We start from the raw sequence: 17065 nt of genomic DNA on the forward strand, positions 1-17065 counted from the left end.
CAGACGCAATACAGGAACAACGGCCAGGTAGTCTGCGCAAAGTGAAGCTACTCCACGCTAAGACACGCTCGCAATAAGGTTGACTGACAAAAAACACTATAGAGCAGTTGGTTGGTGGGTCATTTCACATCCACTTTATTCACCTTGCGTCCTCAGATTTTTTCCTTTTCCGCTCTCTAACGAAAAACCCTCAAGGAACTTCCTTCCCGGATGAAAATGCGCTCCGAAAGTGGTTGGACGAATTCTTCGTCTCAGAACATCGTGAATTCTACGGTCACGTAATCGAAAAGTTAACCCAGCGTTGGAAGACTGTTGCAGGTAGTGAAGGAGACATACACTACTGGTCATTACAATTGCTACACCAAGAAGAAATGCAGATGATAAACGGGTATTCATTGGACAAATATATTATACTAAACTGACATGCGATTACATTTTCACGCAATTTGGGTGCATAGATCCTGAGAAATCAGTACACAGAACAACCACCTCTGGCCGTAATAACGGCATTGATACGCCTGGGCACTGAGTCAAACAGAGCTTGGATGGCGTGTACAGGTACAGCTGCCCATGCAGCTTGAACGCGATACCACAGTTCATCAAGAGAAGTGACTGGCGTATTGTGACGAGCCAGTTGCTCGTTCACCATTGACCAAACATTTTCAATTGGTGAGAGATCTGGAGAATGTGCTGGCCAGGGCAGCAGTCGAACATTTTCTGTATCCAGAAAGGCCCGTACAGGACCTGCAACATGCGGTCGTGCATTATCCTGCTGAAATGTAGGGTTTCACAGGGATCGAACGAAGGGCAGGGTCGTAAGAGATCTGAAATGTAACGTCCGCTGTTCAAAGTTCCGTCAATTCGAACAAGAGGTGATCAATGGCACCCCATACCATCACGCCCGGTGATACGCCAGTTTGGCGATGACGAATACACGCTTCCAATGTGCGTTCACCACGATGTCGCCAAACACGGATACGACCATCATGATGCTGTAAACAGAACCTGGATTCATCCGAAAAAATGACGTTCGGCGATTCGTGCATCCAGGTTCGTCGTTGAGTACACCATCACAGGCGTTCCTGTCTGTGATGCAGCGTCAAGGGTAACCGCAGCCATGGTCTCCGAGCTGATAGTCCATACTGCTGCAAACGTCGTCGATCTGTTCGTGCAGATGGTTGTTGTCTTGCAAACGTCCCCATCTGTTGGCTCAGGGATCGAGACGTGGGTGTACCATCCGGTACAGCCATGCGGATAAGATGTCTGTCATCTCGACTGCTAGTGATATGAGGCCTTGGGATCCAGCAAGGCGTTCCGTATTACCCTCCTGAACCCACCGATCCCATATTCTGCTAACAGTCATTGGATCTCGATCAACGCGAGCAGCAATGTCGCGATACGATAAACCGCAGCCGTGATAGGCTACAATCCGACCTTTATCAAAGTCGGAAACGTGATGGTACGCATTTCTCCTCCTTACACGAGGCATCACAACAACGTTTCACCAGGCAACGCCGGTCAACTGCTGTTTGTGTATGAGAAATCGGTTGGAAACTTTCTTCATGTAAGTACGTCGTAGGTGTCGCCACCGGCGCTAGCCTTGTGTGAATTCTCTGAAAGCTAATCATTTGCATATCACAGCATCTTCTTCCTGTCGGTTAAATTTCGCGTCTGTAGCACGTCATCAACGTGGTGTAGAAATCTTAATGGCCTGTAGTGTATGATTGACGACTACAGTTTCTGTTATGTGTATCTGTTTTGTTTGTTAGACTTACGGAGAAACGCTACGCACTAACGCAATAGTTTCGTCTGGTCACAACAGTGTGGAGAACCGAAGTCGTCCAGACATGCGAATATTTGGCGCAAAGGAGTCTGGCGTCTCAGCACACGAGGACAGCGTAACAAACGGCAGCTGCATCGCATGGCTAGTGCTGAAGTTGAGCAAATTGAGACAGAGTCCCTCACCTGAGCTGCGATGACTGTGGCGGCCAGGACCAGCAGGTGCAGGCTGAGAGTCGTCATGGCGATGGCGTGTGTCTGCCCCACCGGGCAGCCCCTTATATATCCCACACCAGTGCACGCCTCGTGGGACCCACCACTTAAACCTCGCCCTTCAGCCGATGATGTCAGCAGTCAAAGATATGAAGGCTGCAAATGAGGAACGCGTTGCGTTTCTTCACAGCGATAAGCAGTCTATCAAGGAACGAACAGGTGGATCACTTCTCGAGTGGTACATTGCTATCTCCAGATATCCCTCCCCCGCCGCCCCCCCCCCCCTCCTGACTATTCTCTGTCAAGCACGTGAAGTTCACCAGAGCTCCAGACGAACAAAGAGATGACCATCGATGGTGCATTTGATTGCACAAGCTATCTTCAAAAAAATGTTATCAAATCATTTCACAATAGCAACAATAACAAGTGTGCTGGAATCAATTAACATTGGTTTTGAAAATTACTTTCGTTGTCCTCAATCTCGTCAGGATTCACAAATCTCATATTTTAAAGATTTAAGTAATTGAAGCACAAATTTTAAAATTAAATTTCAGTCAAGGTCTACATTTTTATTAGTATTTAATTTTTTAGACTTAGACCAAAACTACTAGAAACATTTGTCTTAGTAATATTATGAATACTCTGTTACATATAATTTTCAAACATTCTCGTTTTTTTATTTTCTCGCAGAACCTTCGTCTTTCCTGTCCCTTTTCAACATCCAGTAACAGTCGACCATCGTACTATTATTCCAGTTCCTTGTAACTGAATCAAATGGGGGTTCTTGGTGAAAAATGGTATACTGTATTAACTAAATAAAACACTTTTGAGCCTGTTTCACAAATTTTTATTATTGCTGTACGACCTAGATTTCGTGTAAAAAGCCCATTTTTAGTGCATATTAACTAAGCAAAGATAAACATACCAACTCACTAAACTATCGATTCTTGACTTAACTGTAAAAATTATCTCTGCTGACAGTTTTGACAATATTATAGATAGATTTACAAAATTCATTAGGGCAGCATTTACAATAACTGTGACTAAGCATATGTTGAGGTAGAGATATGCTCTGAAATGGAATTGATGTGAATGTAGGCACCAAGATGTTTCTTCTGTGTAGAGGTTGCAATATTGTCTAAAAGTGGTGAATAATTGAACTAAGTTTGTTCATTCAGCTATACATGTGGCGATATACTCCTCTGTTTCTTAATTTCCAAAACTTCTGACTGAGAGAGCTTTGCATCCTTTCCCTCTATGTGCAGGATTTCGGTATCTATGATGCATTTTTGACCTCCCTTTATGCAATGTTTGACAAAGAATGAATCTGGCTTTCTTCGTCTTCAACATCTGTTGTGCTCTCTGAGCCTAAGCCTAGTGCAGATTGACTTCCGCATCTGACAGATACTGATAAAATTTGTGAAACTAGGCTAAAAACGTGATTCGTTTATTTAACACTATCGTTCCATCTTCCCAGGTATCTCTTCTCCTTTTAATTTCCTGGAGGAAGTGTTTTCCTTGGTTTTCACTACAATGCCCAAGATTTTCAGAGAATTAGTTAGTATATGAGCGTATGGAGTGGATTTTTACACTGATGTTACAGCACAAATTCTTGAAATTTTCCAAAGTGGTTTTGACAGTGTTCTTATACGTGAGATTTAAAACTTTCCCGGCGTAAAGATTATTCCATAAAAGTCGGGCGAACTGCCGAATGTCTGCAACTTGGTTTCCACGATTTTTCAGGTGGATATTGACAGGAAAGGCACTGAGCTCACATATTTAAGACCCACCTGCCTTGCGCAACTCTAAGTCGTCTTTAATAGATCCCAATAAAGCCGAGATTTTACAATGTCTTCTTAATATTCTGTCTCTTTTGGCTGAAATATGTCCAATATATGGCGAATAAGCAGTCGCTTTGAAGGCCCCGTCCTCTTGTTTGTCTTGTCGTTTGTATATCAGCAGCGCTCCCTGTATTTGCTGGGACGAATATCCATTCTTTTGGAACACAGTTTTCAGGAGGTCCAGTTCCGTTTGCAGATTATTGGCATCCGATATGGTATGACCTCGGTGGATTAAAGTCTTTAGAACGCCAATCGTTTGCGCCGGTACGTGGCAATTAGTAGACTGCTTTCGAAATATCGAGTACCCAAGTGTGCCATCTTTCTTCCGTCGCGCCAAGACATATAAAAACGGCAAGCAACCATTTTTCTTCATCTCAATAGTAAATTTTATGGTTTCGTCTACGGAATTCAGATGTTGCAGAATCTCTTGGAGACTGTTCAAACCATTAAGTCACACTATAAAAGTGTCATCAAGGTACCGCCAAAATACTGTTGGTTTTAGAGTAGCTGAGGCTGGTGCTCGCTCCTCAATGTCTCCCATAAAAAGATTGGCCACCAGGGTAGACAAGGGGCTCCCCATGATGACACCGTCAAATTATTCAAAAACCTCGTTGTTAAATAAAAAGTACGTCGAGGAGAGACTGTGTTCGAACAAAGGTGTAATGTCAGCCCCAAACCTATTACCGATGGGAAGTAGTGAGGTATATCGAAACTGACCAAGTCGTTGCTTTCGAGCATAAATGACTGAAGTCTGCTTATAAAATCAGTATAACTTCTCATATTAACAGAACACTTGTCTACAAAGTATTTCAGTAAAGACGCGAAGTATTTGGCCAAATCGTAGGTGGCTGCTCCAATTTTGCGTACTACGGGGCCTAAAGGCACGCCTTCTTTGTGGACCTTGGACAGTCCATACAGCCTAGGTGGAACTGAGCTATTTCGTCTGTCTCTTAACGACCCCCCTTTGGTAGAGAACTGTTAGATAGAAGTTCTACTGTTTTTCGCATCACTCAATTGGTAGGACCCTTATCGATTTTGTGATACGTTGAGCGCCTCAATAAAACATCGCTCTTATGCCGTGCGAAGACAATCGATCTACTATATATAATGCCAGTTTTCACCACGAAGGCGCGCGACGCAGCGCACAGATTATGGAACGTGTTTTATGCTCAAGAATTATGACGTTCTTGGAAAATGAACAACTACTCTATAAAAATGAACATGGATTCCGCAAACAGAGATCCTGCGAAACTCGGCTCGCTCTGTTCCTCCATGAGATCCACAGTTCAAGTTGATGCCGTATTCCTTGATTTCACTAAGACATTTGACACCGTCCCGCATTGGTGTTTAATGAAAAATTACGAGCTTACGGAGTATCGGAGCAGACCTGGAATTGGATTCAAGACTTTCTTGAAGATAGGACTCAACATGTCGCTCTTAAGGGAACTAAATCGACAGATGTAAAGGTAATATCCGGAGTGTGATACGACCGTTGCTGTTTACAATATACAGGGTGATTCAAAAAGAATACCACAACTTTAGGAATTTAAAACTCTGCAACGACAAAAGGCAGAGCTAAGCACTGTCTGTCGGCGAATTAAGGGAGCTATAAAGTTTCATTTAGTTGTACATTTGTTCGCTTGAGGCGCTGTTGACTAGGCGTCAGCGTCAGTTGATGCTAAGATGGCGACCGCTCAACAGAAAGCATTTTGTGTTATTGAGTACGGCAGAAGTGAATCGACGACAGTTGTTCAGCGTGCATTTCGAACGAAGTATGATGTTAAACCTCCTGATAGGTGGTGTATTAAACGTTGGTATAAACAGTTTACAGAGAATGGGTGTTTGTGCAAAGGGAAAAGTTCTGGACGGCCGAGAACGAGTGATGAAAATGTAGCACGCATCCAGCAAGCATTTGTTCGCAGCCCAGGAAAATCGACTCGCAGAGCTAGCAGAGAGCTGCAAATTCCACAATCAACTGTATGGAGAGTCCTACGAAAAAGGTTAGTTATGAAACCTTATCGTCTGAAATTGGTTCAAGCACTGTCTGCAGCTGATAAGATTAAAAGAATCGATTTCTGTGATTTTATCCTTGCTCAAATGGAAACAGATGAATCTTTCGTTTCAAAGATTGTGTTTAGTGATGAAGCAACTTTCCACACTAATGTGAAAGTCAACCGTCACAATGTCTGTATATGGGGCACTGAGAATCCGCGGGAAACAACTCAGTATGAACGTGACTCGCCTAAGGTGAACGTTTTCTGTGCCATTTCAGCCAATAAAGTTTTTGGTCCCTTTTTCTTCGAAGGTGCTACTGTAACTGGACTACAGTATCTGGAGATGTTAGAGAATTGGCTGTTCCCTCAGCTCGAACAAGAAGCACAACGATTCATATTTCAGCAGGATGGAGCGCCACCACATTGGCACTTATCTGTCTGTAACTACCTGAACGTCAACTACCCGAGGCGATGGATCGGCCGCCAGGCAGCCCGTGACAGAGCACTTCATCACTGGCCTCCAAGAAGCCCTGATCTTACCCCCTGCGATTTTTTCTTATGGGGGTATGTTAAGGATATGGTGTTTCGGCCACCTCTCCCAGCCACCCCCTGCGATTTTTTCTTATGGGGGTATGTTAAGGGTATGGTGTTTCGGCCACCTCTCCCAGCCACCATTGATGATTTGAAACGAGAAACAACAGCAGCTATCCAATCTGTTACGCCTGATATGCTACAGAGAGTGTGGAACGAGTTGGAGTATCGGGTTGATATTGCTCGAGTGTCTGGAGGGGGCCATATTGAACATCTCTGAACTTGTTTTTGAGTGAAAAAAAACCTTTTTAAATACTCTTTGTAATGATGCACAACAGAAGGTTATATTATGTTTCTTTCATTAAATACACATTTTTAAAGTTGTGGTATTCTTTTTGAATCACCCTGTATATAAGTGATCTAGTAGAAAGCGTCGGCTATTCGCAGATGATGCAGTTGTTTATACCAAAGTAGAAACGCCAGAAGATAGTAGGAATTTGCAGAACGACCTGAAGAGAATTGATGAATAGTGCAGACTCCGGCAGTTGACCCAGAACGTAAATAAATGTAACATATTGCGCATACATAGGAAAAGAAATCCACTACTGTACAGCTACACTATTGATGACAAACGGCTGGAGGCAGCGTCTGCCGTAAAAATATCTAGACGTAACTATCCAGAGCGACCTTAAATGGAATGACCATATACAACAGGTAGTGGGAAAAGCAGACACCAGACTCAGATTCATCGGAAGAATCTTAAGAAATGTAACTAATCCACGAAAGAAGTGGGTTATAGGGCGCTTGTTCGCCAGATTCTTGAGTATTGTTCATCTATCTGGAATCGCTTTTAGGTAGGACTGATAGAGGAGATAGATAAGATCCAACGAAGAGCGGCGCGTTTCGTCACGGCATCGTTTAGCTGGCGAGAGAGCGTTACGGAGATGCTAAATAAACTCCACTGGCAGACGGTACAAAAGAGATGTTGTGCATCACGGGAAGATTTATTATTGAAATTTCGGGACAGTACTTTTCAGGAGTGAAACAACGTACTACTTCCTCCCACATATATCTCACATATTGACCACGAGGAGAAAATTCGAGAAATTAGAGGCAATACAGAGGCTCACCGACAATCATTCTTCCCACGCACTATTCGCGAGTGGAACAGGACTGGACAGATCAGATAGTGATACCGAAAGTACCCTCCGTCACACACCATTAGGTGGCTTGCCAAGTGTTATGTAGATGTAGATTTTCTGTAACATAAGCCGAATGAAGGAAGCGAGTAGGAACAGGTGTGGTAAAGCAATTCGGTACTGCAAATACAGTTAAAGTACCTTTACTAGTGAATAAACATATGCAAACCTATTACATAACTTTAGGTGATGAGCACATAGGTGCGACGTCGTAGACCCGTAGTAACCGGTACACAGTCTCAATAGCAAACTAAGCTAAACCGAAGTTTCTCGGCCGTCTGCTCTTGATGTACTGGGCTGAAAGTAGAGCGGCGCTCGTAGAGCTCTACAGCGCCGGCTATTAAGGAAAATTCAAGTTAATTCTTCGGCTGAAAGCCCAATTAGAAAAAAATTTGTTTGCATAATAAAATAGAGACTTTACCCTCAAACCAGACTACAAATGAAAATCAATAAAAGGAGTACAGGAAGAGTGGTCTCAGATGTAGAAAGAAAGAAAATATCTGAAAGAATGAAGAAATATTGGGCAGAAAGAAGAGCAAAACACCTTTCATATAAGAATAGACTCTAATAATTAGATTACCTAAATATCATATTAAGTTATTGTTGAGCCAAATTGTATCCCTGTGTAACAAATTGTTTACAACTTTGTATATTTGACTAGAGTGGTCCAATGAAGGCCATAAAATAAATAATAATAATAATAAAAATAATAATAATAAAAATAGAGACTTTAAAGATAAGCCTTTACACAGTACTTGAAATATTTTGTCGGCTGAAGGCTTAAACAGTTACTCAAGAATAATTAAAGACAACCTTAAGAGAAACATTTACAGAACGCGGCTGAATGCCGTTTCAACAATTCTAGATAATTAAAGTAAAACCTTACAGACAAGGATTTACGTATTAAAACCACAGATTCTGAAACAAACGCCGCTGAAGGCCTGAATGCAGAGCAACAAGAATTTTAAATGAAACATGGCTGAAGGCCTAATCTTAAAGTTGTTATGAAGTTCGGCTGAAGGCCATTTACTAAACTTAAAGCAGACAACATTAATACTGGGCTGACGGCCTGGCGCAGTAGCTGCGACCAAATAAAATGACAGTCACAAACAACAAACAGTGGTGCTCAGAAGTGTTCCAAGGGTCTGCCTGGGGAGAAAATCCTAACAACAGTTTACGTGAGACAGGAAGCCAGGCGTAACACTAAACAATCGGGTGGCAACACGATCTAGGGATGGCTGACGAACCAACAAAGAACCTAATCAATTCCCACTTCACGCAGCGGATACTTCCTCGCGGTCATTCCACTTACGATCGCTTTTGATGGTTACTCACAAGTACACTCCTGGAAATGGAAAAAAGAACACATTGACACCGGTGTGTCAGACCCACCATACTTGCTCCGGACACTGCGAGAGGGCTGTACAAGCAATGATCACACGCACGGCACAGCGGACACACCAGGAACCGCGGTGTTGGCCGTCGAATGGCGCTAGCTGCGCAGCATTTGTGCACCGCCGCCGTCAGTGTCAGCCAGTTTGCCGTGGCATACGGAGCTCCATCGCAGTCTTTAACACTGGTAGCATGCCGCGACAGCGTGGACGTGAACCGTATGTGCAGTTGACGGACTTTGAGCGAGGGCGTATAGTGGGCATGCGGGAGGCCGGGTGGACGTACCGCCGAATTGCTCAACACGTGGGGCGTGAGGTCTCCACAGTACATCGATGTTGTCGCCAGTGGTCGGCGGAAGGTGCACGTGCCCGTCGACCTGGGACCGGACCGCAGCGACGCACGGATGCACGCCAAGACCGTAGGATCCTACGCAGTGCCGTAGGGGACCGCACCGCCACTTCCCAGCAAATTAGGGACACTGTTGCTCCTGGGGTATCGGCGAGGACCATTCGCAACCGTCTCCATGACGCTGGGCTACGGTCCCGCACACCGTTAGGCCGTCTTCCGCTCACGCCCCAACATCGTGCAGCCCGCCTCCAGTGGTGTCGCGACAGGCGTGAATGGAGGGACGAATGGAGACGTGTCGTCTTCAGCGATGAGAGTCGCTTCTGCCTTGGTGCCAATGATGGTCGTATGCGTGTTTGGCGCCGTGCAGGTGAGCGCCACAATCAGGACTGCATACGACCGAGGCACACAGGGCCAACACCCGGCATCATGGTGTGGGGAGCGATCTCCTACACTGGCCGTACACCACTGGTGATCGTCGAGGAGACACTGAATAGTGCACGGTACATCCAAACCGTCATCGAACCCATCGTTCTACCATTCCTAGACCGGCAAGGGAACTTGCTGTTCCAACAGGACAATGCACGTCCGCATGTATCCCGTGCCACCCAACGTGCTCTAGAAGGTGTAAGTCAACTACCCTGGCCAGCAAGATCTCCGGATCTGTCCCCCATTGAGCATGTTTGGGACTGGATGAAGCGTCGTCTCACGCGGTCTGCACGTCCAGCACGAACGCTGGTCCAACTGAGGCGCCAGGTGGAAATGGCATGGCAAGCCGTTCCACAGGACTACATCCAGCATCTCTACGATCGTCTCCATGCAGCCTGCATTGCTGCGAAAGGTGGATATACACTGTACTAGTGCCGACATTGTGCATGCTCTGTTGCCTGTGTCTATGTGCCTGTGGTTCTGTCAGTGTGATCATGTGATGTATCTGACCCCAGGAATGTGTCAATAAAGTTTCCCCTTCCTGGGACAATGAATTCACGGTGTTCTTATTTCAATTTCCAGGAGTGTATTTTAGGGTTGTTACTGTTTCGAGCGATGAGTCGTCAATAGTCGTACAGTAGTGGAAGTGTTCGCAGATTTTCTTGACCTCCCAAGTGACTAAACATAAATTAGACAGCCGAGTCAGTCACAACCTTTAAGTATTTAAGAGTACAAGCACCGAGCGATTTAAGGTGGTACGATCACATCAAAATTGTTGGAAAATCGATTACCAGATTTATTGGGAGGATCCTACGGAAGTACAATGCGCAACATCATTAAAGGAGGACTTTGTCAAAACTCCGTAATTTCCACCCATTGTTGTTGTTGTGGTCTTCAGTCCTGAGACTGGTTTGATGCAGCTCTCCATGCTACTCTATCCTGTGCAAGCTTCTTCATCTCCCAGTACCTACTGCAGCCTACATCCTTTTGAATCTGCTTAATGTATTCATCTCTTGGACTCCCTCAACGATTTTTGCCCTCCACGCTGCCCTCCAGTACTAAACTGGTGATCCCTCGATGCCTCAGAACATGTAATACCAACCGATCCCTTCTTCTAGTCAAGTTGTGCCACGAAGTCCTCTAGCCGGCCGCGGTGGTCTAGCCGTTCTAGGCGCTCAGTCCGAACCGCGCGACTGCTACGGTCGCAGGTTCGAATCCTGCCTCGGGCATGGATGTGTGTGATGTCCTTAGGTTAGTTAGGTTTAAGTAGTTCTAAGTTCTAGGGGACTGATGACCACAGATGTTAAGTCCCATAGTGCTCAAAGAGCCATTTGAATTTTTGAACAAAGTCCTCCCCAATTCTATTCAATACCTCATCATTAGTTATGTGATCTACCCATCTAATCTTCAGCATTCTTCTGTAGCACCACATTTTGAAAGCTTCTATTCTCTTCTTGTCTAAACTATTTATCGTCCACGTTTCACTTCCATACATGGCTACACTCCATACAAATACTTTCAGAAAAGACTTCCTGACACTTAAATCAATACTCGATGTGAACAAATTTCCCTTCTTCAGAAACGCTTTCCTTGCCATTGCCGGTCTACATTTTATATCCTCTCTACTTCGACCATCATCAGTTATTTTGCTCCCCAAAGAGCAAAACTCCTTTACTACTTTAAGTGTCTCATTTCCTAATTAATTCCCTCAGCATCAGCCGACTTGACTACATTCCATTATCCTCATTTTGCTTTTGTTGATGTTCATCTTATACCCTCCTTTCAAGACACTGCCCATTCCGTTCAACTGCTCTTGCAAGTCCTTTGCTGTCTCTGCAGAGTTACAATGTCATCAGCGAATCTCAATTTCTTATTTCTTCTCTATGGGTTTTAATACCGACTGCGAACTTTTCCTTTGTTTCCTGTACTGCTTGCTCGATATACAGATTGAATAGCACCGGGGAGAGGCTACAACCCTGTCTCAGTCGCTGCCCAACCACTGCTTCCCTTTCATGTCCCTCAACTCTTATAACTGCCATCTGCTTTCTGTACAAATTGTAAATAGCTGTTCGCTCCCTGTATTTTACCCCTGCCACCTTCAGAATTTGAAGGAGAGTATTCCAGTCAACATTGTCAAAGGCTTTCTCTAAGTCTACAAATGCTAGAAACGTAGGTTTGCCTTTCCTTAATCTTTCTTCTAATATAAGTCGTAGGGTCAGTATTGCCTCACGTGTTCCAACATTTCTACGGAATCCAAACTGGCCTTCCCCGAGGTCGGCTGCTACCAGTTTTTTCATTCGTCTGTAAAGAATTCGCGTTAGTATTTTGCAGCTGTGGCTTATTAAACTGATGGTTCGGTAATTTTCACATCTGTCAACACCTGTTTTCTTTGGGATTGGAATTATTATATTCTTCTTGAAGTCTGAGGGAATTTCGCCTGTCTCATACATCTTGCTCACCAGATGGTAGAGTTTTGTTAGGACTGGCTCTCCCAAGGCTGGCTCTCCACCCATTGCGACGTATAAATTTAAAATTTGGCTTAAAAGTGCGTACAAACTTCCTCTATAACGGTGCGAATGCGTGGCGTGACGCTCATGCGCGCTGACGCTTCAAACTGCAAGGTGTCCACACTCGCGGAAAAAAGGCCACAGCTCGGAAATTCGTATAAGATGGGTTAATAATGTCACATTGGCCACAACTTGCACCACGATTCCACCCAGCACTACCGAGGATGTGTCACGTGATGGAAAGGTTGTCACAGCCCCTCTTTACCCACATTGCACTTCTTATTTTGACGCTTCCGCGATGCCCAGCGTTGAAATACCGCACTTTTCTTATCAGTGGCCGAGAAAAACATTTCAGACATACACGAAAAGGCCTCTGGGGATGGCATACAGGACGCCAATGAATACACTTCTTTAAGAATGAGATTTTCACTCTGCAGCGGAGTGTGCGCTATATGAAACTTCCTGGCAGATTAAAACTGTGTGCCCGACCGAGACTCGAAATTGAGACCTTTGCCTTTCGCGGGCAAGTGCTCTACCAACTGAGCTACCCGAGCACGACTCACGACCCGTCCTCACAGCTCTACTTCTGCCAGTACCTCGTCTCCTACCTTCCAAACTCCGCTGCAGAGTGAAAATCTCATTGTGGAAACATCCCCCAGGCTGTGGCTAAGCCATGACTCCGCAATATCCTTTCTTTTACTAGTGCTAGTTCGGCAAGGTTCGCAGGAGAGCTTCTGTAAAGTTTGGAAGGTAGGAGACGAGGTACTGGCAGAAGTAGAGCTGTGAGGACGGGTCGTGAGTCGTGCTCGGGTAGCTCAGTTGGTAGAGCACTTGCCCGCGAAAGGCAAAGGTCCCGAGTTCGAGTCTCGGTCCGGCACACAGTTTTAATCTGCCAGGAAGTTTCAACACACTTATTTACTTGGGGAGTTTATTCCCACACATTTAGCAGTATAATACAATAGTTCGCATTGCGATGAGTGGCACGAAGACTTTTTTGACAACCTTCGATACTGCTGACACCCTCAGACATTTCAGCTCTTCTCTAACGACCTTATGGGGCTGCGTCCGCATTGAACCGTGCAGTGCGAACGCAGTTTTCGCTCCCGTGCACAGGCTAGAATCACTAGGGGCTATTCAAAACATTCTGTTAAATTTGAAAGTAATCCGAAGCAGCAAAGGGTACTAGCGCTTTTTCAGCCCTCCAGTTTTGCTAGCCCATTTTGTCGTGATCATGGTGGAGTGCAACATTAAAGTGGTTGGGTTGGGGTGGGTTGTTGTGGGGGAGGAGACCAGACAGCGAGGTCATCGGTCTCATAAGGTTAGGGAAGGACGGGGAAGGAACTTGGCCGTGCCCTTTCAAAGGAACCATCCCGGCATTTGCCTGAAGCGATTTAGGGAACCTAAATCAGGATGGCCGAACGCGGGATTGAACCGTCATCCTCCCGAATGCGAGTCCAGTGTGCTAACCACTGCGCCACGTCGCTCGGTCATTAAAGTGGTATCAGGAATGATCCCAGCTCACGGCATATCAAAGTTGATAACAGTTTCCATCGGACGCCGATAGTGGTCGCGTGAGATCTGCGGATTACGTTCAAATATCGTCGACTCACTTTGAATGGTCTGTAGTGTTCCCAACCTGTACATGAGAGCAAAAACTGCAGTTATTGTATCCGGGAAGTGTTGAACAACAAAGTGTGGCGGCATGAGTGGAAAAACTAGTTTAATTTCACAATTGAAGGTCACACAAGATCAGAATAAAAACACTGGCTAACGGAATTGTACACTGAGGCCTTATTACGATCATATAACACTATCACTTCAAGTATGTTGTTATAAAGAGTGGGTCCAAACACTTCGCGAGACAGCAGCCTGACTTCGCACTGCTGTCGGTGGCGGGGCATGCTCTTTTAACTACTCCGGGCGCGCAGGAGGACATAGGCCGCCGGTGAACCAGCGGTGGCGCGGTAGGGCACGATCGGCCCGTAGTCAGTAGGTTGCTATTTTCCGTGTGTACGCCGGCTGGCGTTGCCTGGAGTTACCGCGGAAGTGGCTTAGAGGTGGTTGCACCTGCGCTGTCAAGAGGCGGTGGTACCGCCGCCTATCGGCGTGAGCTGAACGTCATCTGGTTCCTGGTGGAGATGGGTCGTTGGCGATCTAATGCGTCCATAGGAACGGTGCACCAAGATGAACGAAAGGAGCGAGGAACGAATTCTAAGGAACGGTCTTCCGAAGTTCACTTTCTGCTTATAGTTCCCGGGAACGCGAAACGGTCGGTCTCGTTCCCGCAACGGCACTTCGGCCGGTCTCGTTCCTGCCTCGGTCCCGTTCCCGTCTTTGTCTCGGTCTCGGTCTCGGTCTCGCCCCTCTCCGTGTGGCCGTTCGTAGCAGTCCCACCACCGACTGCTCCTTTTAGTTAGTTCAGCATCCAGTTGTTGTTCGTATAGTTCGCTGCGCTCGCCCATGTGTTTCAAACCTTTTTTGAACTCTGGACTTGTTCTTTTCGTATTCTATTCAGCGTCCAAGACCAGTAGTTAAAATATATTTTGTAATTACATAAATTACATAAAAATTACTGGTATGTATTACACACATCTTTTCAGGTAACAAAAGGGCATATCAGCTTATTTCACTATTTCGATTAACAGCAGAAGACATACTTATAAAAAGGCAAGTTTTTTGTTATTACACATGCAAAGGAACTCGGCACGGCACACAGGAGGAAGGCAGACCGACTTACAACCGAATGAAGCCCATGTTTCTTAATCGAGTGTCAGGTGTCACATTTTGTAAAGAGAATATGATAATACAATATTATTTCAGTGGTACAGGGTGGCGCACGAAAAATCGGCCCCGAGTACTAGAGTGCTCATTGTCGCCCAACACTCGTCATCTATTGTTTCGAAAAAAAAAGTGGTTCAAATGGCTCTGAGCACTATGCGACTTAATTTCTAAGGTCATCAGTCGCCTAGAACTTAGAACTAATTAAACCTAACTAACCTAAGGACATCACACACATCCATGAGTGAGGCAGGATTCGAACCTGCGACAGTAGCGGTCGCTCGGTTCCAGACTGCAGCGCCTAGAACCGCACGGCCACTCCGGCCGCCTATTGTTTCGCAGTTGTTTGCATTTGCTTATCTGTTATTTCTTCACTGCCTAATTATTACACGTTTATCTACACTCCTGGAAATGGAAAAAAGAACACATTGACACCGGTGTGTCAGACCCACCATACTTGCTCCGGACACTGCGAGAGGGCTGTACAAGCAATGATCACACGCACGGCACAGCGGACACACCAGGAACCGCGGTGTTGGCCGTCGAATGGCGCTAGCTGCGCAGCATTTGTGCACCGCCGCCGTCAGTGTCAGCCAGTTTGCCGTGGCATACGGAGCTCCATCGCAGTCTTTAACACTGGTAGCATGCCGCGACAGCGTGGACGTGAACCGTATGTGCAGTTGACGGACTTTGAGCGAGGGCGTATAGTGGGCATGCGGGAGGCCGGGTGGACGTACCGCCGAATTGCTCAACACGTGGGGCGTGAGGTCTCCACAGTACATCGATGTTGTCGCCAGTGGTCGGCGGAAGGTGCACGTGCCCGTCGACCTGGGACCGGACCGCAGCGACGCACGGATGCACGCCAAGACCGTAGGATCCTACGCAGTGCCGTAGGGGACCGCACCGCCACTTCCCAGCAAATTAGGGACACTGTTGCTCCTGGGGTATCGGCGAGGACCATTCGCAACCGTCTCCATGACGCTGGGCTACGGTCCCGCACACCGTTAGGCCGTCTTCCGCTCACGCCCCAACATCGTGCAGCCCGCCTCCAGTGGTGTCGCGACAGGCGTGAATGGAGGGACGAATGGAGACGTGTCGTCTTCAGCGATGAGAGTCGCTTCTGCCTTGGTGCCAATGATGGTCGTATGCGTGTTTGGCGCCGTGCAGGTGAGCGCCACAATCAGGACTGCATACGACCGAGGCACACAGGGCCAACACCCGGCATCATGGTGTGGGGAGCGATCTCCTACACTGGCCGTACACCACTGGTGATCGTCGAGGAGACACTGAATAGTGCACGGTACATCCAAACCGTCATCGAACCCATCGTTCTACCATTCCTAGACCGGCAAGGGAACTTGCTGTTCCAACAGGACAATGCACGTCCGCATGTATCCCGTGCCACCCAACGTGCTCTAGAAGGTGTAAGTCAACTACCCTGGCCAGCAAGATCTCCGGATCTGTCCCCCATGGAGCATGTTTGGGACTGGATGAAGCGTCGTCTCACGCGGTCTGCACGTCCAGCACGAACGCTGGTCCAACTGAGGCGCCAGGTGGAAATGGCATGGCAAGCCGTTCCACAGGACTACATCCAGCATCTCTACGATCGTCTCCATGGGAGAATAGCAGCCTGCATTGCTGCGAAAGGTGGATATACACTGTACTAGTGCCGACATTGTGCATGCTCTGTTGCCTGTGTCTATGTGCCTGTGGTTCTGTCAGTGTGATCATGTGATGTATCTGACCCCAGGAATGTGTCAAGAAAGTTTCCCCTTCCTGGGACAATGAATTCACGGTGTTCTTATTTCAATTTCCAGGAGTGTATTCTGCTCGTAGCGGTCAACAAATTGTGCATAATTGGTGAGCAGCCTGTACTTGGGGCGGGTTTTTCGTGCACCACCTTTTATTATTTCACTCCAATCAGCCACATAGCGCTACAGTTGGCTAAACGAGATGTTTTACAGAATCACGAAAAGTACGTCTACAAGTGTATGAAACTTCTGTAATGAACAAAAACTCTGTACTCCAGGGGCGAACGAACGGTGCACAAACGAACG

General features: G+C 46.4%; 2 protein-coding genes and 1 non-coding gene across 3 annotated transcripts in view; 1 reads left to right on the forward strand and 2 right to left on the reverse strand.

Annotated features, from left to right (window-relative positions):
• Window positions 1–2057, reverse strand: part of LOC126094840 (brachyurin-like) — a 30922-nt gene extending 28865 nt beyond the window's left edge. The window contains exon 1 of the mRNA XM_049909436.1: window positions 1966–2057. Coding sequence (XP_049765393.1) covers window positions 1966–2022 — 57 coding nt within the window. The 5' untranslated portion in view covers window positions 2023–2057. The remainder of the gene's footprint in view (window positions 1–1965) is intronic.
• A 9-nt stretch (window positions 2058–2066) lies between these two features.
• The window catches only part of LOC126095545 (uncharacterized), a 471749-nt gene continuing 456750 nt past the window's right edge, over window positions 2067–17065 (reverse strand). Inside the window, exon 3 of the mRNA XM_049910324.1 lies at window positions 2067–2148. Within this exon, the coding sequence (XP_049766281.1) occupies window positions 2134–2148 (15 nt within the window). The 3' untranslated portion in view covers window positions 2067–2133. The remainder of the gene's footprint in view (window positions 2149–17065) is intronic.
• Trnas-cga (transfer RNA serine (anticodon CGA)) lies at window positions 13034–13108 on the forward strand. The gene has a single exon. It is a non-coding gene; the product is annotated as a tRNA-Ser (tRNA).

The sequence above is a fragment of the Schistocerca cancellata genome, chromosome 8 (assembly GCF_023864275.1).
Source record: "Schistocerca cancellata isolate TAMUIC-IGC-003103 chromosome 8, iqSchCanc2.1, whole genome shotgun sequence".
Taxonomy (NCBI): Eukaryota; Metazoa; Arthropoda; class Insecta; order Orthoptera; family Acrididae; genus Schistocerca; species Schistocerca cancellata.